Source organism: Vulpes vulpes, chromosome 5 (genome assembly GCF_048418805.1).
Source record: "Vulpes vulpes isolate BD-2025 chromosome 5, VulVul3, whole genome shotgun sequence".
In the NCBI taxonomy this organism is placed as follows: Eukaryota; Metazoa; Chordata; class Mammalia; order Carnivora; family Canidae; genus Vulpes; species Vulpes vulpes.
In genome coordinates, this window is record NC_132784.1 from 74,149,363 (window position 1) to 74,170,533 (window position 21,171).

The 21,171-nt window shown below is 41.8% G+C and overlaps 2 protein-coding genes across 14 annotated transcripts in view; one reads left to right on the forward strand and one right to left on the reverse strand.

Annotated features, from left to right (window-relative positions):
* Window positions 1–5,342, reverse strand: part of PACSIN3 (protein kinase C and casein kinase substrate in neurons 3) — a 20,891-nt gene extending 15,549 nt beyond the window's left edge. The window contains exon 1 of one of the 2 annotated variants that reach the window (XM_072758945.1): window positions 4,639–5,342. The gene's annotated coding sequence lies outside the window, so the exon portion shown is untranslated. Of the gene's footprint in view, window positions 1–4,615 lie in introns of both variants that reach the window. The other variant, XM_072758944.1, reaches the window with a different exon arrangement.
* Window positions 1–21,171, forward strand: part of DDB2 (damage specific DNA binding protein 2) — a 39,701-nt gene that overhangs the window by 10,074 nt on the left and 8,456 nt on the right. For 2 of the 12 annotated variants that reach the window (XM_026004041.2, XM_072758926.1), the window contains exons 1-4: window positions 5,288–5,414; window positions 5,511–5,669; window positions 6,809–6,945; window positions 7,321–7,512. The exons of 4 other annotated variants lie outside the window; for them this stretch is intronic. In XM_026004041.2, coding sequence (XP_025859826.1) covers window positions 5,543–5,669; window positions 6,809–6,945; window positions 7,321–7,512 — 456 coding nt within the window. In that variant the 5' untranslated portion in view covers window positions 5,288–5,414; window positions 5,511–5,542. Of the gene's footprint in view, window positions 1–5,287; window positions 5,670–6,808; window positions 6,946–7,320; window positions 7,513–21,171 lie in introns of those variants that run through there. 6 more of the 12 variants (XR_003235811.2, XM_026004046.2, XM_072758930.1 and 3 more) reach the window with 5 other exon arrangements.

Here is a 21,171-nt window from a genome sequence, read left to right on the forward strand (position 1 = left end):
GATTTCACAACTCAACACATGATGCTATGGTTTGTTGTCGCTGCTGTCTTTAATCAAAGTATAGTTGGCATGTGATGTTATATTACCTCTGCCTCACTCTTATAAAGATGCTTACCAGTGGAGGTAAGAACTACTGGGACAATCCAGGATGATCTCCTCTTCGTAAGACCCTTAACTACATCTACAGAGATCCTTTTTCTAGATAACACTCCCAGGTTCTGGGAATTAGGATATGGATGTATCTTTTCAGGGACCACGACTCAAGCCACCACAGCAGGCTAGAGGAAGCCACAGCTGTTAGCCTTGGAAATCTAGTAAAATATGACATGAACTTAAAAAAGCAGGCTGCCTTTCTGAGTTGTTCTTCATCCAGTTTTGCTAATGTGCCTCTTTGCAGAATGGATCAGCGGCCTCCATGCTGCCAACACAAATGTGGCTTGGTCTTCTAGGCAGCCTGTAATTATGACAAAACTCTCAGACTCTGGGGCCTGATGACACAGGGAAAGCCAAGCACGAAGAGGAATGTACAGTAAGTGTGTCTGAGAGGATGCACACTGAAAATCTGAAGTGTTGGGGAGGGTGTGAGTGGATTTGTACCAAGATACCCTCCTCCAGGCTCTTGGCTTCACCAGTAAGAACCACAGCCACCCAGGCGGCCACTGCCTTCCTCTAGAGACAGTAAATTAGCTGCAGTTCCTTGGACCAGTTTTTTGTCACATGCTCCTGGAGTTTTGATGTCATAGTAGGGACAGGAGCCAAAGCAGGGCAGTGGAGACTGGAGTGGGAAGACGGGAATGCACGGGAATATAGATGTAGCTCCTCCGGTCCCGCTAGCATGTGATTCATCCACCCATAGGCAACTGGCTTGGTTCTAACACAGAATCATTTTTATTTCTGCTACTTGGGATTTTTACAGTCTTTGGAAGAGAGTGAGTGTGAGGCACCACCAGAATTCAAACCCCTGGTCTCTGAATCTCTGGCCCCTGCTCTTTCCACGATGGCTACCTGACTGGTGAGAACTCTTGAGAATGCCAAAGAGCTCCTTCACCAACTTTATCAGATCTTATCAGTATATAACATACTGCCAGGAGATTATATAACAACTTCTATTTGTAGAACACTTTACAGTTTGCAAAGCACTTTCAAATAGACTATTTCAGCACTCTGGCAGTTGCCCTGCAAATCTGGCTGCCTAGAGAATTTTCCTGGCATCCTGTACCTATGGTTTTCCATGGCAGGATATTGATTTAGAGTGTGGATGGTGCCTCATGCCCCACAGAGAAGACAGAAGGTGGGGTGGGGTTTTTTTGGTATTTACACAGCTGTCTGACACTTCCAAAGCTACCCTAAATTGTATTTTTGAAAATGGATGCTATTCACAAAGGATGGAAGCCATGCTTTCATTTAGCACTCTTACAGCATTTATTCATATTTGGGCATTGAAGTATGTATAGGAGATGCCAGGGAACAAGAACTCGATGCTATATTCAGTCTGTTTCCAATGCTTTAGGAGGAATTTAAACTCCAATTCCCTGCAAGCTCTGCAGAACCCTTGAGACTGTCATTTGCAAACCACTGGAGGCAGTAACTGTGTGGGAAGCCTGCATGCACCATCCCCATGGATTATGGATTATTTCGTAGACTCAGCAGAGCTTTTGGATCCATAGATGGCTTGATCAGAATCAGAGTCATGTACCGGCCTGCACCAGAAAAATGATTCCTACTAGATGGAAATTTCCCACAGGGAGGCCAGAGTTGAAAGCAGTGACCGAAAAAAAAAAAAAAAAAGCAGTCACCAGTTTCTGCTGCTTTAACAGAACAGCACATCACAAGATTCCAGGTTTTAATACTAGAAGGGATCTGAAAGACCACCTAGTACCTTCTCTTGACTTCATGATGATGAAACTTAAGAGACGTGAAAGGAGGAACCCAAGCTATACCACCTAAGTACAATGCCCTTCCTACTACGCTATACTTTTTGTTCCAGAAAATACGTAAGCCACATATTGTTTTGCAGATCAGAGAAACTGGCATTTATTTAGGGTAATGCTCATGGTCTTGGTCTGCCCTGCTTCCAGTGTGAATGCGAGACCTTAATTTGCTATCACCAGCAGCTTTTGAATGAATTGCCTTGTGATGTCTTATGTCAAAGGTAGTGTCACAGATAAGACCAAAACATCTATAAACAAGGCTTCATAGCACAGCCTGTCTGAGGCATGAAACCAGAGCAATGCTGCCCCATTCACCTCATCATCAGATTAGCAGCATCACAAAATATGTATGGAATACTTCTGTCCACCCTGCATCTGTTGTTCCATCAGATGGGAATGGATGACAGTAAGTCCCTAGACAGTTGTTTGTGGTGAAACACAAGATAAGAAAGCCCCAAAGCACAACCTGAAACAAAACACTTTACCAGCATGTTCAAGGCAGGTTTCTACTACTCACGCATGGCTGGGTTTTTGTTTTTGTTTTGTTTTGTTTTGTTTTGTTTTGTTTTGTTTTAATTCACCATGGAAAACCTCCCCAATCCTATAAACAGATTCTGGGAAATCCTGGCTTTAAGCAGGACATTTCCTCTGCTCATGAATCCCTCATGGCTAATTACTGCCTCCCTGCCTTCCCATTTCCTACTCTCTCTGGGGAATATCCTCCCCCATCCCTCCCAGCTCTCAAATTCAGCTTAAGTGGGCCCCTTCCCTGGGAAAACTTCTCTGACACTGTTCCTTCTTCACTCCACGCAGAGTTGGCATCCCCTTTCTGTGCCCATCCCCAGCCCTGCTCGAATGCGATGCTTCCTCTCTCAATAAACTCATTACACCCAATTTTAGCTGTAGGATTACCTGTCTTTCCCACCCTAAAAAAGCACACTCCATGGGGGCAAAGAGCATTTTTCATTTCAGCATTGTCTTTCATTGGAATAATATCAGGAGCACAGTAGGTTTTGATGTCAATAGAAATAATGAAATTTGAATTCTGCCTGCCATTCAGCCTCCTCCTCCATCTGGCCTCTCTTACTTTGAACAGATCCTCAATATGACCAACTTTCTCCTCTTCAAGCTGCCTCCTACCCGACTCATAAATGTCAATGCCTCCAACTCCATCAAGGACACCCCTGTAGTTGAACTTGGGGTTTATTGCTCAATGCAAAGGGGAATGCATATGGTGGAACGTCATTGCAAGGTGTTAGGAAGGACTTTTAGGACTTGGTTTGCCTTGGATGACTTGGATAAGGGTTCGGGGAAGTGGGGCATTGCTCTGAATTGGAGTTTGTCGGGAAGTGGGGGGTGATTCTATGATTGGGTATCAAAAATCTTATCCACAAGGTGAGAGGAATGAAGCAAATGCAACACTAAAGCTGTGATTGGCAAAGAAGCTGCTTTCATATTAGCCAAAGCAATATGGGGATGTTTGGTTATTTTTGTGGTTTGGACAATGTTCTTATTTCTGCCTGTGTTCAGACATGAGTGATCATGTTTTTGTCTTGGTCTATCATGGTCACAGAGTGGCCTTGTCCATTGTTGTTTTGTGCAATTGTTTATTTCAACAGAATACCAAGGTCTAACTGATATAGGCCAGTTCCCAGATGCCAGGGGCTGCTTCTCTCTTTCTTGTAACTCATACACATGCCTAACTTTTACCAAGCTGTTCGCCTGCCCAGGACGCTATTCTCTCTCCTCCAGCCAAACTCCTCTTAAATTCAAATCAAACTCCACAAAATCCCATCTTCCCCGTGAGGCTTTCCTAAATATTTCTTTCTCCACTGAATTCTCTTTTCTTGAATGCATCTAAAAGCCTTGGCCAGCATACCATGAATTAGTATTCAGCTGTTTTCCCCCTGGAATGGTTTGACTTGTTTAACAGATAGTTTTCTTCTCTGCTCGGTAGGTTCTAAACCTTTCTAGGGGCAGGGTCATTCCTTACATTTCAGTATCCCCCTAAAACGGAGAAACTTGCTGAGGTGAAATTCCTGACTGGTCTGAGTAAAGGAGGTGAGTCGGTTTCTGTGACACAGCTCTGAAAACACTGCTACAAGCCCCCCCCCCCCCCCCCCCCCAGGAGAGAAACCACCTGCTTGCCTTGCCCTTCTCTAACACTCTGGCTTTGTCTTTCCATCTTCCCATGGAGAACCATGTTTGGGGGTTTCTGGGTGGCTCAGTAGGTTCAGCATCTGCCTTCGGCTCTGGTAATGATCCCAGGGCCCTAGGATGGAGCCTGCCATCAGGCTCCCTGTTCAGCGAGAGAGTCAGCTTCTCCGCCTCCCTCTGCCTCTCCCCTCACTTGTCCTCTTTCTCTCTCAAATAAATGGACTTTTTTTTCTTTTTCTTAAAGATTTTATTTATTTATTTATTCATGAGAGAGAGAGAGGCAGAGACACAGGCTAAGGGAGAAGCAGCGCCATGCAGAGAGCCCGATGTGGGATTCGATCTCTGGACTCAGGGATCACACCCTGAGCAGAAGGCAGACACACTCAATCGCTGAGCCACCCAGGTCTCCCAAATAAATGGACTGGAAAGAAAGAAAAGAAAGAAAGAAAGAAACCATAGTTGAATTTTTATTTTAGATCATTCATTTCTTCCCAAGACTTATTCTTGTCAATGTCTCCTATCCCTACCTGTCCGGGAGTGCAGGACCCACCGTGAATGCACTGGTGTCTCCTCTCACCCTTCCATAGAGCCTGGGTCCGAGCGTGGCGGATAGAATGAAAGTGGGCGCCCAGCAGTACTCCACTAATCGTAGCTCCGGTCTGGCTCGTCGCAGAAAATAGGATACATCCGAACTGTGTCCCCGGGGGGCCGGACAGAGAGTCACCTCTGAGGGTCAATGCCTCGGCCTCTTGCTTAAGTCAGGGCACAAGACTCTAAGCCTGGTTAGCCTGCACGTCCTCCAGCTCATCATTACTCTCTAGGCCGACACTCGGCAGGTTTGGGAAACCTCAGTTAAAAGCCGCAAGTTTCAGCCACTCTGCACAGAGCAGCTGAGATTCGGCGGAGCCGGGGAAGCAAGTAGCGCACACCACGGCGAAGCTGGCCGGCGGGAAGAGTTTGATTTCCACCGCCGGGAGGTGGCTAGCTCCCTACAGAGCTGTCTATCCCCAGAACCAGCCAATCCTAAAGCCCGAGAGGGTGTGATCACCAATTAAAAGTCAGGGGAGGCGGAGCCTAAGCCTTGATTGGCACCTGGTCTCCTGTGGACGCGCCGAGGCCGGGCAGCGCCGATTCCGAGGTGGCTTCAAGTTGGGTGGTCTAGCGGTGGCGGCCATCTTTATTTCTGGCAGATCAGCTGACTGGCACTAGCTGGCCCAACACTTCTGCGCCATCCCGTCTCTCCAGGGAGCCCCTGAGCTCCTCCCCTCGCGTGCCCCAGTCTTCGCAGGAGGGGCGGGGCCGGAGCGAGAAGCCAGATTGAAAGCGGTGAGGCTGTTTGGCGGGAAGTTGGCGTAGTTCCCCGGTCCCCGCCTTGTTTCTCCCCAGAGGCTTCACAATCTTCCCTCCACGGTCTCGGCATAGGGCATATAGTACCCTTTCGCACGGAAGACGCGATGGCTCCCAGGAAACGCCCAGAAACCCAGAAGACCCCAGAGGTGGCTGTGCGCCCCAAGAGCAAGAGGAGCAGAAGCCCCCGGGAGCTGGAGCCCGAGGCCAAGAAGCTCTGTGTGAAGGGCCCCGGTACTGCCTGCGCCTGCTGCTTTAATAATTCCGCCTTTTGGGGTTCTCACGCAGGAGGCTGGAGTGGGGGATGGGTGCTGCTGGTTTCCCGAGGCCCTCCCAAGTTTCGGATGCCTTGAGCTGTACATTTTTCTGCAGGTCCTTTCACATCATAGAGCTTGGGCTTAACCCCCCTCAGGTGCCGGGAAGAGGCAGATGAGCTCCATTACATAAGACACAACGGACCTTCAAATTCCTTGTTTGTACCAGGATTTCTATACACTGAGAACTGCTTAAAATAATCCTACTTTGCCTAGTGGTGTGTGTGCTGAATTTCGATAGTCATGGTTGCTAGCTGTGTGTCCTTGGTTTCCGCTGTAAGAACCCGCAATTTCCTTAGGAAACTCATTCTCTGAGGTTTATTGAGGCTTGAACCTGGGGCTAAAGGAGTGTGAGGCAACACAGAAGACCAGCGGGGGGTTGTTGGTGAGGTGGGTTTTGTCCATAAGAAGAAGGAGTTGGTTGTCAAGAGGCCAAATTCCTAGAGACTAGGTCCTCAAATACATCTTTATTACTATTCTAAGTGAATTTACCTCCCCAACAGTAGCTTAGTTAACTTCAAGCCATGCCAGACCCTTTGGATCTGCTGGTTTCCAAAACTGATTGGACTTGGGGCCAATAATGGGTCACCTCTACATTATTTTAGTATAGGATTTAAAGTTACTTCTTTCCCCCCGGTCGCTTCTGTGCTATCCTAAAATCCTTTCATTGTGCCTATTATATGGGATTTTAAAATTGTCACTCAACCCTAGTATGAGTTTTCCGACCCACTGGGAAGAGTTCTTCATAAACTTTATTCTTGTTTGTTTCTTTAGCTCAATACGCAGCAACCCTGCAAGGGTTTGGTTTCATATCGTTTTTTATTTAGTTTCGCTTCAGAATTACTATTTTGGGGAGTGTTTGGGGCAAGAGGCTGAATCCCTACTCCTTATTTATTTCTTGTGCCGGATGAGAGTGAGCAGACCACAGAAAGGCCTTAGGTGATGGGAGAGATTGGCTGTGCCGAATGAAAAAACAAGGCTTTCTTTCTGAGATTTCAGCAGGAAACTCTTCCGTGCGTGAGAATGGAGAGGAAAATATGTGTCTGTTCTGCTTGGCAGGTTCTAGCAGAAGATTTGACTCAGGCTGCCTTTGGGCGGGGTTGGCTAGCCTGCAGGTCCCGCCATCATGCAGCAGCATCGTCAGGGCGCTCCACCACCATAAGCTGGGCAAAGCTGCCTGGCCGTCACTGCAGCAGGTGAGGCGTTCCAGGCTGAAGTGCTCAAGGGTTTGCCTGGAACACTACTGGGATGTTCTAAAATTAGAGGCTGGGTTGGTTCAGTGGGTTGTCAGAGTGGTCAGATCACCTCTACCTTGGTGACTGACCTACTGGGCATTCAGCCAGGTAGAAGTCTTATGCTGTAAAGGTCTCATCTGGAATGCACTCTGCCCCCTTGCTTTCCAAGATTAGTTTGTGCACGTTGCAAATATTTTCATGCGCAGAGCCAGGCAGTTAGTTTTCCTCTGGTGGGAGGACTTGGCCCTAGAGCTCATCTGTGGAGGAGGCAGAGATTGGCAGTGTACCCAGGACTTGGGTTTTAATTCAACTTAATTCTTTTTTTCTCCATGTCAGGGTCTCCAGCAGTCCTTTTTGCATTCTCTGGCTTCTTACCGGATATTCCAAAAGGCTGCCCCTTTTGACAGGAGGGCCACATCCTTGGCATGGCATCCAACTCACCCCAGCACCCTGGCTGTGGGTTCCAAAGGGGGAGATATCATGCTCTGGAACTTTGGCATGAAGGACAAACCTACCTTCATTAAAGGGGTGAGCAGTCCCTGTGCCAGTCAATAGTGCTGAAGAAGTGTTTGTTGAAGGAGTGGAAAGTTATCCAGTAACAAGGAGATGATTGGGATCAGAAGTAACTGGGTATTTTCAAACAAGTAAATGGTAACAATACTCAAATCTTCATTGAGGGCCAGCCCTTAAAACATTAGAAGGTGTGAAATATTGATCACCCTCTTGTACGTTATCACATAGAACAGAATCTGAGCCCCTTCTTTATTCTTGGCCTCGTCTTCTACTAAGGTCTTCCTCACTTCTGATGCTTTAGCCACACTAGCTATTTCTTTCTCTTCCTAAAACTGGGGCTTTGGACTTGCTGTTCTCTTTGACTGGGGTACTTTTTCCCATGGTTTTCTCATGGCTGGCTCCCTCTTTTCATTCCAGTCTTGGCTTAATATACTTTGTCAGACAGCTTTCACTGACCACTCTGTCTAAAGTAGCTTCTGCTTCATTCATTCACTCCCTATCCTGCTTCACTCCCACCCCACCCCACACCGACACCCACACACCCCACCCCCTGAGACAGCATTTATCAGTACCTGAAATGTTTTGCTTATTTGTATGTCTTTGCCCATATAAACCTCTTTGGAAAGTAAGGTCCATGATAAGAGGGACCTTATCTTTCTGGTTCACCACCATATCCTCAGTGCCTAGAACAATGTTTGGGCTAGAGTAGCTGCTTTGTATTTGATGAATGAATGAGAGCCTTCAAGTGTAACTGGGATGTATACATAGAAGATAACTGGCAACACGGATGCTAAATGCTACAGAACATGAGAGAAGGAAGAACCTCTTTGTGAGTTAAGAGCAGAGAAGGCTCATGATGAGTGGGGAGGGAGGAAGAGCAATAATTAGGGAAATGGAGAGAAAAAGGAAAGGGGGAGTGTGTTTGGGGCAAAGTTTGGCATAGCGTTTTTAAGGGATGATTAGTATTTATCATCAGTTGCTGAGGGGCATGGTGTTGGTCCTTCCACCAAAGATAAGACTCTTAGTTTGTACAGCCAGGGGGCTGACTATGGAGGGCTATTCTGGAAAAAACAGCCCTCTGGTTTTAGAGCAGAAGCCACAAACTCACGTGCTTAAGAAGCCAAACAGGAAAAAGAATGCTTGGGGTGGGGTCAGTGGTAAACTGGAGATGGTTGACATGCAGGAATCTAGGTCCCATGATGGAATCAGATCCGGATTTGTTCAAATGAAGCCAGAAATCCTGATTTTTTTTTGTATGAAATGTTCTGATTTTTAAAGATTATGATGAAATACACCTAAAATGTATCATCTTAACCATTTTTAAGTGTGCAGTTCAGCAGCATTAAGAACATTGGAATTCTTGTGTAGCTAGTCTCCAGAATTTCATCTTGCAGAAGGGAAACTCTATACCCACTAAACACTAACCCCTGTTCCTCCCTCTCCCCATCCGTGGCCACCACCATTCTACTTTATGTCTTTATGATTTGGACACTCTCATGAGTATCTTATGTAAGTGGAATCATACGATATTTAACCTTTGGCTTATTCCACTTTGCATAATGTCCTCTAGCTTCAACTGTATTCTAGCAGGTGTCAGAATTTCCTTTTTAAGGCTGAATAATACCCCACTCGATGTAGATACCACATTTTGCTTATCCACTCATCTGCTGATGGACTCTTGGGTTGCTTCCACCTTTTGGCTCTTGTGATTGATTGCTGCCCAATGCTGCTATGGGCATAGATGTACAAATATCTCTTCAAGTCTCCGCTTTCAGTTCTTTGGGGCATATACCCAGAAATGGAACAAAAGAGATAGATGAGGCCATGGGTGAACCCAGGAAGAGTTTTCTACAGTGTCTCTTTAAAGCAGCCCATCAGAAAAAGCCAGGTTAAACAGGCTTGGGATGACATGGGTATTAAAGAAAAAGGTCCCTGAAGCCAGAAGAAAGGCAGCCAGAGAAATGCTGTGGACAGAGCTCAGCTTCCTGCCCAGCTGGTGAGACAGGTGACCAGCAGAAGGGGTAGTTTTTTTTTTTTTTTTAATTTTATTTATTTATGATAGTCACACAGAGAGAGAGAGAGAGGCAGAGACACAGGCAGAGGGAGAAGCAGGCTCCATGCAGGGAGCCCGACGTGGGACTCGATCCCGTGTCTCCAGGATCGCGCCCTGGGCCAAAGGCAGGCGCTAAACCGCTGCGCCACCCAGGGATCCCCGCAGAAGGGGTAGTTTTAAATTGAAGTCAAAACCCAGAGCTCAGACAGGAAGAGATTTGGTTTTTTTTGTTTTTTGGATTTTTTTTCCTCTGGGAATTTAGGACATGGGAATAGAAAAATTTAAGAAATAGCCTAAGGGTGTCCTAGGGGAAGAGCCTCCTGACCAAAAGGGGAATGACATCTGCTTTAAACTTGTGCCAGGCTGAGGCTGCTCTTGTTCTACATCACTCTTTTTTTTTTTTTTTTTTAAATAGACAATTTTATTTATTTTTTTTTAATTTTTTTTATTTATTTATGATAGTCACAGAGAGATAGAGAGAGAGGCAGAGACACAGGGAGAGGGAGAAGCAGGCTCCATGCACCGGGAGCCCGATGTGGGATTCGATCCCGGGTCTCCAGGATCGCGCCCTGGGCCAAAGGTAGGCGCCAAACCGCTGCGCCACCCAGGGATCCCTACATCACTCTTTATTATAATGTGCACTTAAGTGACATTTCCTCATAGCATCATGGAGATCAGTCTGGGCATCTGAATTTGGTGGCTAGCAAGAGGCTAGACTGGAGTAGAAGAAGGGTATGGTGGCCTGGAGAGCTGTCTGTTTTTACTCCCAGATACTGACAAAAAGTCTATTCGAGAACAGGAACTGAAAAAACAGCAGTGCTTCATTTTGTTACATCTTTTTTTTTTTTAATTAAAAAAGGGTGTTTTTTTTTGTTTTTGTTTTTGTTTTTAATTTTAAGTAGGCTCCACACCCAATTTGGGGCCTGAACTCACAGCCTCCAAATCAAGAGTTGCATCCTCCACTGACTAAGCCAGCCAGGCGTCCCTTATTTTGTTACTTCTTTAGCCCTCCAATATTGGCTACGATCTTTACATCTTTCAGGTCCTTGGCAAGGAAACACATATGACATTTTCAACGTGAAGATAACTTGATTTTACTCTTATTGTAAAATAATCCATGCTTGTAAAAATTTCAAATAATGCAGAGAAAAGCATAAGGAATAAATATTACTTGAAATCTCTGCTGGGGGCATCTTTTTCTGTGGGTATACACTATTGTTCACACCCATACTTCTACTTAATTATTACATAAATATTCTACCCTAGAAGGTGTCATATTTTACTTATTATATCAGATAGTCTAGTTTAAATCATATATCAGAGGGAAGCCTGGGTGGCTCAGTGGTTGGGTGTCTGCCTTTGGCTCCGGATGAGGTCCCGGAGTTCTAGGATCGAGTCCCAAGTCAGGCTCCTGCATGGAGCCTGCTTCTCCTCCCTCTGCCTATGTCTCTGCCTCTCTGTGTGTCTCTCATGAATAAATGAATAAAATCTTTAAAAAATCAATCGATCAAATCAATCAATCAATCATATACCGATAACCACTAAGAATATCCTGTAGTTCCCTTTTGTTTTCTGTAATGCCTTTGGTATCAGAGTAATGCAGACTTCACTAAAAGAGTTAGGAAGTGTTCCTACCTCTTGTATTTTCTGGAATTATTTGTGTAGAATTGATACTATCTCTTCCTGAAAATTTTTGTAGTATTTTTAGAACTTAGTTTTCTACTTTGGGAAGTTGTTAACTATATATTCAATATCTTTCATAGCTATGGGACAGTTTAGATTCTCTCTTTCTTTTGAACGAGCTTGGTTTGTCTTGCAAGGAATTTGTTCATTTTACCTGTTGAATTTAGTGACATGAATTTGTTAGTGGTAATTCCTTACTATCCTCTTAATGTCTACACAATCTTTACTGATACCTCCCTTCACATTCTTGATATGGGTAATTTGTGTCTTTTTTTTTCCACTTATTAATCTTGCTAGAGGTTTATCAATTTTATTGAAATTTTCAAAAAAACTGCTTTTAGTTTCAATGTGTTTCTCTGTTTTTCTGTGTCCTTTTCACTGGTTTTTATGATACTTTTCCTTGGTGTGTTTAACCTTTATTTTGTTCTTTTTCTAGTTTCTTCAAATGGAAGTTTACATTATTTGAGATCTTTCTTCCTTTTCCTAATATAATCATTTAATGCTCTAAATTCCCCTCTAAGTATTTCTTCTTCTTCTTCTAATCATGATTATGATTATGATTTTAAAGAGTCTATTTATTTGAGAGAGAGTAGGGGTGGGGGAAGAGCAAAGGGAGAAGGACAAACAGACTCTGTGCTGAGTGCAGAGCCATACACAGTGCTCGATCTCACAACCCTGAGATCATGACCTGAGCCACAACCAAGAGTCAGACACTTTAACAAACTGTGCCACCCAGGTGCCCCTATTATTTTTTTTTTTAAGTAAGCTCTGTGCCCAGTGTGGGGCTTGAACTCACAACCCTGAGATCAAGAGGCACATGTTATACAGAACCAGCCAGTCACCATCCCCCATCCTTTTAATTTATTTGCACATTTGTATATAAAATGGGTTTCCTATAGACCATGTTAAAAATATATATATATCCAGGGGATCCCTGGGTGGCGCAGCGGTTTAGTGCCTGCCTTTGGCCCAGGGCGTGATCCTGGAGACCCGGAATCGAACCCACGTCGGGCTCCCGGTGCATGGAGCCTGCTTCTCCCTCCTCCTGTGTCTCTCTGCCTTTCTCTCATCTCTCTCTGTGTGACTATCATAAAATATATATATATATATATATATATCCAGCCTGACAATCTCTGCCTTGTAATTGGAGCATTTTACCATTTACATTAATATGATTATAAATATGTTCGGGTTTAAATCTACCACCTTGCCATTTCTATTTGTCCTGTCTCTTTGTTCCATTTCTCTTTTCTTTCCTGCCGCCTTTTTTTTTTCCCTGTCGCCTTTTTCATTGAGTACTTTATATGATTCCATTTTATCTTCACTATTGGATTAATAGTTATACTTCCCTTTCCTTTTCTCTTTTCTTTTTTTTTTTTTTATTTTTTTTTATTTACTTATGATAGTCACACACAGAGAGAGAGAGAGAGGCAGAGACACAGGCAGAGGGAGAAGCAGGCTCCATGCACCGGGAGCCCGACGTGGAATTCGATCCCGGGTCTCCAGGATCGCGCCCTGGGCCAAAGGCGGGCGCCAAACCGCTGCGCCACCCAGGGATCCCCCTTTTCTCTTTTCTAGTGTTTGGTCTTGGGTCTATGATATACTTTTCTAACTCATCAGAGTGAACCTTCAAATAACATTATACCGCATCACATATATTGTAAGAATTTTACAACTATATATTTACTTCCATTTTCTCTATTCTCTCCTTGTCCTACATTTTACTTCTACATATATTAGAAACCCCATACATTAATATTTTTGCTTTATATAGTCTGTTATCTTTTTTGTTTTGTTTTTTCTTAGATATTTATTGAGATATAATTGATATATGATAAACTACACATATTTAAAGTGTGCAATTTGGTGACCTTTGACATATATATACAACTGTGAAACATCACCACAATTAAAATAATGAACATATCCTTCATCCCCAGAGTTTCCTCATACCTCTTTGTAATCCACCCCTCCCTACCTCTGAAAATCTACTTTCTATCCTTATTGGTTAATTTGCATTTTCTAGACTTTTATATAAATAATATTATATATATTTTTTTCTAGCTTTCAGTCAGTATAATTATTTGAGATTCTTCTACATTTTTACATGTATCAGTAGGATTTTTTTTTCTTTCTTAGTAGTGTTCCATTATATCAATGTACCACAATTTATCTGTTCATCTACTGAAGGATATTTGGATTTTTTCCAAATAAAAATAAAACTGTTATAAACATTTATGTACAAGGCTTTGTGCAGATGTATGTTTTCATTTTTCTTTTTTTTAATTAATTGATTTTTGTTTTGTTTTCATTTTTCTTGACTAAGAACTTAATTGTGGAATGACTGGGGTACAGGGTAGGTATCTTTTAAGGATTTCTTTAAATGAGAAGAAAACTTTAATACTTACGTATTTGCCATTTCCAGTGATATTTTTTTATAATGTAGGTTGGTTGGTGATACATTTTTTTTCCTTTTGTTTGTCTTTTTTGGAGAAGATATTTTTGCTGGTTCACAAGCTTTTGGTTTTCTTTTTTTTTTTTTCTTGTTTTTACTACTTTAGAGATGATTTCTGATGCAAAGTCTAATCTCATCCATTTTTTTAAAGATTTTTTTTTATTTGAGAGAGTGAGAGAAAGAGTATGAGCAGGGGGAGGGGCAAAAGGAGAGGAAGAGCAGTAGACTCCCTTGTGAGCAGGGAGCCCAATATAGGGCTTGATCCCAGGACCCTGGGATCATGACTTGAGCCAAAGGCAGATGTTTAACTGACTGAACCACCCAGGCACCCCTCTTCTTTCATTTTTATGTTCCTCTTAACATGATTTTCCTTTTTTTCCTTTTTTCTTCTTTCTGTCTTTCTTTCTTTTTCTTCTGGCTGCTTTAAAAATGATTGTGATTTGTCTGGTGTGTTTCTCTATACGTTTCTCCCCTTTGGGGTTCATTGTACCTCTTGGATCTGTGGGTTTGTCATAAAAGTTGGAAAATTTTAGGCATCATTTACTCAAATAGTTCCCCTCCTCTTTTCTTTTCCAGGACTGCAATTATATATATGTTAGGCTACTAGATATTGTCGTACAGGTCTTTGGTAAACTGTTCATTTTTTAATCCCCCCATTTTATTTTGCATAGCTTCTATTGCTATGTCTCATATTCACTGATCTTCTGCATTACCTAATCTGTATTAGATGTATTTTTCTTTTCAGATACCGTATATAGTCTCTAGAAGTTTGATTTTGGGCCTTTTTCAATATCTTCCATTTATTTTTTCATGTTCACTACTTCCTCTACTTTCTTGACCATACACAGAGTATGTGCATAATAGTTGTTTTAATGTTTTTGCTAATTCTATCATCTATGACACCTTTTTAAAAGATTTTATTTATTAGAAAGACTGTGTACCAGCAGGGGGAGGGGCAGATAGAGAGAGGGAGAAGCAGACTCTCCACCTAGCAGGGAGTTGATTCAGGGCTCAATCCCAGGACCCTGAGATCATGATCTGAGCCAAAGCCAGACACCCAACCAACTGAGCCACCCAGGTGCCCCTCATGTATGTCTCTCTCTCTTTTTTTTTTAAGATTTTATTTATTTATTCACGAGAGACAGAGAGAGAGAGGCAGAGACACAGGCAGAGGGAGAAGCAGGCTCCATGCAGGGAACACAACATGGGACTCGATCCCGGGTCCCCAGGATCACACCCTGGGCTGAAGGCAGTGCTAAACCACTGAGCCACACAGGCTGCCCTCTATGTCACTCCTGAAGGTGTTTCTATCCATTTAGTTTTCTTCTGGTTATGAGTTCTATTTTTCTGCTTCTTTGCATGCCTGGTAATTTCTCCTTGGATGCCAGACATTGTGAATTTTATGTTGTTGGATGTTGGATTATGTTATATTCTTTTAAATATTGTTGGTCTTTGTTCTAGGACACAGTTACTTATAATCAGTTTGATACTTTCTGGCTTGCTCTTAAGCTTCATTAATATAGTTACTATATTAGCTTCCTATTGCCTCTATAACAAATTACTACAGACTTGGTGTCTTAAAACAACGCAATTTTATTCTCTTACAGTTCTGGAGATCTGGAGGTCAGAAGTCTGAAATCATTTTTTCTGGACTCAGGACTAAGTGTTGGCAGGTCTCGTTCTTTCTCAAGTTTCTGAAGGGAGAATTACTATTTTCAGCTTCTTATGGCCATCTAAATTCCTGGGCTATGGCTGCTTTTTCTATCTTCAAAGTGCATCACTGCAATTTCTACTTCTGTCATCACATTGCCTTCCTTTCTGACTCTGACTCCTCCTATGTTCCTCTTATAAAGACCATTTTGATTTTGATTATATCAGTCCCACCCAGGTAATCCAAGATAATCTTCCCATCTCAAGATCCTTAACCACATATGCAAAGTCCCTTTTGTCATCTAGCATATTATTCACAGGGTCCAAGGACTAGGGCATGGATATTTTGGGGACCATTATTCAATCTATCCCAATTAGCATGGGTTTAAGGCAGCCAATAGATATTAAATTGTTCTCACCCTGAGGCAATACCCTTCTGAAGACTTGATGTTTTGCATATAAAATATTTTCTCTCTGGATGGTCAGAATACAGATTGTTCTGAGGATTTCTCCCCTACTTATTTATGGGTGTTTCTCCTTGCCCCCTCTCCCAGTCTTGGGTAGTTTCCTCAAACATGTTTATACATTAATACTTCCCAAAAACTTGAGGGGACCCTTGTGAAACTTTCCAGGATGTTCCTTCTCTGTGAGCCTTTTGCCCACAAATTCTTACTATGTTGGTTTTCCAAAAACTGTGTCTCCTCAGCTCAGTGAGATTGCTAGGCCGTTTGGTTCCTCCCTGTCTTGCAGCCTGAGTACTCTCTCCAAGCAGTTAAGCTGGGGCAATTGCAGGGCTACCTCCCTTCTTTCCCTCATGTCTTGTGCTGCCTGTTGTCCAATGTCTGAGAACTTATTTCGTGTATCTGGTCCATTTTTTGTAGTTGTCTAAGGCAGGACGATATATTTGTTTTCTGATGTTCCATCTTGGTTGAAAGCAGAAATCCACACCTATTAATTTTGATAGTTTATCTGAGAATTTAAATTTTTTTCCTACACAATCTTGCCATCTACAAATAATGAGTGTTTGATTTCTCTCTTTACTATTCTGATACTTCTTTTTTTACCTTATTCCATTGGCAAAGACCTCTAGTGCATTGTTGAATACTGACGATAGCAGACATGTTTGTCTTGTTCTTGATCATAGTAGGCTTATATTTTACCACTAAGTATGATTTTGTCTACTTTTTATTGTGGTAAAATGCATATAACATATAATTTACCATTTTAACCAATTTTAAGGGTTTTTGATGTTGTTTTAGTAATCTCTACACACAGCTGAACCCACAACCCCAAGATCAAGAATCACATGCTCTAAAAAAAAAAAAAAAAAATCACATGCTCTTCCAACTGAGCCAACCAGGCATCCTCCCATCATAGCCATTTTAAGTGTACAATTAAGAACATTCACATTGTTCTGCTGCTATCACCACCAACCATCTGCAAAACTTTTTCGTCATCCCAAAATAAAACTCTGTATCCATTAATCAATAACTTTCTATTACCCTCCCTTAGAGCCACTAACCTGCTTTCTGTCTCTATGAATTTGACTATTTCTAAGTATGTTCTCTAAATGGAATCACACAATATTTGTCCTTTTGGGTTTGACTCCTTTCGTTTAGCATAATGTCTTCAAGTTTCATCCTTGTTGTAGCATGTAACAGTTCTTCATTCCTTTTTATGGCTTAATGACAATCCATCATATGGCTATGCCATATTTTCCTTATCCATTCATCTGTTGATGGGTGTTTGGGTTGTTTTCACCTTTTGCTGTTATGAATACAGCTGCTGTGAATGTTCATGCACAAGTTTTTGTTTGAAACTTCTTTTGGGTATATACATGGGAGATTGTTTATATTTTAAACCTTGTCTGTTTTTGAATATCCTTTATCAGACTCTGGAAGTTCTCCTTTTACTTCTAAATAAAATAAATTACCAAAAGTTCTTATCATGAATGATAATGGAATTTCATCAAATACTTTTTTGTATCTCTTGAGATCAGTATATGATGTTTCCCCTTTATTCTGCTAATGTGATAAGCTACACTGATTTTTTTTTTTTTTTAAGATTTTATTTATTGAGAGAGAGCATGAGAAGTCAGTAGGGGCTGAGGGAGAGGGAGGAGCTGATTCCCCACCAAGCAGGGAGCCTGCCACGGAGGCTTGATCCCATGACCCTGAGATCATGATCTGAGCTGAAAGCTGCTTAACCAACTGAGCCACCCAGGCACCTACATTGATTGATTTTGTATGTTTGTTTTAATTTATTATATTCACATTTTTCATTTAAATTTTCTCCCCCACCCTTTTTTTAACCTTTCTAGTTATATCTCTAGCAAGTAATATTGCTTCGCCTTCAGCCCAGGGCCTGATCCTGAAGACCCAGGATCAAGTCCCACATCAAGCTCCCTGCATGGAGCCTGCTTCTCCCTCTGCCTATGTCTCTGCCTCTCTCTCTCTCTCTTATGAATAAATAAATAAAATCTTAAAAAAAAAAAAAACTTGTAAAAGCACAACACTGAACCATTATTAAGTATACAGTAGTGTTAACCATATTCATTTTATTGTATAGCAGAACTGTAGAACTTTTTCTTCATGTAAAGCTGAAACTGTATACCCACTGAATAAGTTCCTTTTTTTCCCTACCCTCAGCGCTTGGCAACCACAATTACACTTTCTGTTTCTATGAATTTGAACTACTTTAGATATCCCTAAGTTTTGATGGTCTTACTGTGGTTACATAGGAGAATGTTCTTGTAGGAAATACAAGGGTGATGGGATATTATGTAGGCAATTCATTATCAAATGATTTCAGAAAAGCAGTTTGGTTTTTTTTCCTTTTTTTCAGAAATGCAGTTCTTTGTGCAATTTTTGCAACTTTTCTAAGAATTTGAAATAGTTGGAAAACAAAATTAAAAAAAAAAAAGACTGATAATATTTCTTCCTTAAATGTTTAGTATATTCAGCAATGGATCTACCAGGATCTGGAATTTACTTTGCAAGAAAGTCTTTAGTTGTGAATACAATGTTGTTATAGATGTCAGACTATCCCAAATTTTCTCTTAAATCTTCTATCAGTTTGGCAAGTTTGTATTTATCTAAGAAATTTGCCCATTTCATCTAAGTTTTCAAATTTATTGGTGTAAGATTGCTTATTATATCCTTTTGTAACTGTTTAAAATGTTTAGGATTTATACTGATGTCCTTTTTTTTGATCTATTACATTAGTAATTCGTGACTTCCGTTTGGTCAGTCTCACCAGGGATTTATCAATTTTATTAGTCTTCTCATTGAACCAATATTTTTTTTTAAAGTAGGCTCCATGCCCAATGTAGAGCTTGAACCCTGACCCTGAGATCAAGAGTCATGTACTCTACTGATAGAGCCAGCCAAGCACCCCCCAACTTTTGTTTGTTAATTCTCTCACAGTATATTTGTTTTGTTTCATTAATTTCTTTTTTCTCCTACTTTCTGTTTTTAAGATTTTATTTATTCATTTTAGAAGAGAGAGAGTGGGAGGAAGAGCAGAGGGAGAGGGACAAGCAGACTCTACACTGAGTTCAGAGCCTTTCATGGGGCTCCATCCCACAACCCTGAGATCCTGACCCCAGACAAAATCAAGAGTCAGATGCTCAACTGACTGAGCCACCCAGGCACCCCCTCCTACTTTCTTTTCCTATTACTTTCACAACTTCTTGAGATGGATGTTTTGAGGCATTGATTTTAGCCTTTTATTATGGATGCTTCTGTGAATATTTGTGTACCAGTTTTCATGTGAACAGACATATTCATTTCTCTTGGGTGTATGTCTAGGAGTGGAATTGCTGGGACATATTTTAAGTTTTTGAGGAACTGCCAAACCATTTTCCAGAATGACGACTCCATTTCACATTCCCGCCAACAACATAGGAGGGCTTCAAATTCTCCATATCCTTAACCATGCATATGTTCTTTTCCAGCTTTATTGAGATATAATTGACAAATAAAAATTGTACATATTTAAAGCATACAGTGTGAATTTTAACATGTGTGCATTGCAAATGATGACCACAGTCAAGCTAGTTATATTCGTCATTTCACATATGACCTTGTGTATATGTTCTGGGACACTTAAGATCAACTCTTTTAGTAAATTTCAAATAGACAATACAGTATTATTAACTATAAGTCACCATGCTGTACATTAGATCTCTGGAGCTTATTTATCCTACATAATTGACACTTTGTCCCTTTGACCAACATCACCTCATTTCCTCCATCCCCAGGCCCCTGGAAACCACCATTCTACTCTCAGCTTTTATGAGTTACACGTCTGTAGAGTCCATGTATAAGTGAAATCATGCAGTATTTGTCTTTATGTGTCTGACTTATTTTACTTAGCGTAACATCCTCCTGGTTCATCCTGGTTGTCACAAATGGCAGGATTTGCTTCTTTTTAAAGGCTCAGTATATTCTATTATATATACATACTACATTTTCTTTATCCCTTCACCTGTCTACAAACACTGAGGTTGTTTTCCTATCTTGGCTATTGTGAATAGCTACAGTGAACACAGGAGGGAGGATAACATGTTAAGAAGCTCATTTCATTTCCTTTGGCTATATACCCAGAAGTGGGATTAATGAATCAAATGGTATTTCTAAATTTTCCAAGGAACTTCCATACTGTTTTCCACAGTGCCTCTGCCAATTTACATTTCCATTAACAGAATACAAGAGTACCTTTTTCTCCGCACCCTTGCTAATACCTGTTATCTTTTGTTGTTTTGATAATAGCCATCCTAACAAATGTAAGGTGATGGCTCATTGTGGTTTTGATTTGCATTTCCCTGATGTCAGGATTAGTGACGTTGAGCACCTTTTCATATGCCTGTTGGCCATTAGTATATCTTCTTTGGAGAAATCCCAATTTAGGGTCCTTTGACCAGTTTTTAATTAGGTTATTTGGGGGTGGTTTTTTGCCATTGAACTCCTTATATATTTTTGGTATTAACTTCTTTTCAGATATCATTTGCAAATATTTTTTCCCATTTTAGGTGTTGTCTTGTCACCACTTGTTATTGTCCATCTTTTTTATTATAGCCATCCAAGTGGGTACGAAATAGTATCTTAAGATGACTAATGATGTTGAGCATTTTCTATGCTCCTAACCATTTGCGTATCTTTGGAAAACTGTGTGTTCAAACCTTTTGTCCACTTTTAAGTTAGGTCTATTTTTATTTTTAAGATTTTATTTATTTGAGGGATCCCTGGGTGGCGCAGTGGTTTGGCGCCTGCCTTTGGCCCAGGGCGCGATCCTGGAGACCCCGGATCGAATCCCACGTCGGGCTTCCGGTGCATGGAGCCTGCTTCTCCCTCTGCCTGTGTGTCTGCCTCTCTCTCTCTCTCTCTCTCTCTCCTCTCTCTCTGTGACTATCATAAATAAATAAAAAAAAAAATTAAAAAAAAAAAGATTTTATTTATTTGAAAGAGAGCACATGCACACGCATTGGGGGGGGGGGGGGGCGGTGCGGGGGGCAGAGGCAGAAGGAGAAGCAGGCTCCCGGCTGAGAGGGAGCTTGATGTAGGGCTCAATCCCAGGACCCTGGGATCATGACCTGAGCCAAAGGCAGATAGATGCTTAACCAACTGAGCCACCCAGGCAACCCAGGTCTTTTTTTTTTTTTTTTAATGTATAGTAATAATATGTTTTTAAGACTGTATTTATTCAACAGAGAGAGAGAGAGAGAGTACAAGGGGAGCAGCAAGCAGAGGTAGAGGGAGAAGTAGGCTCCCTGCTGAGCAGGGAGCACAATGTGGGGCTTGATCCTAGGACCCTGGGATCAGATCATGACCCA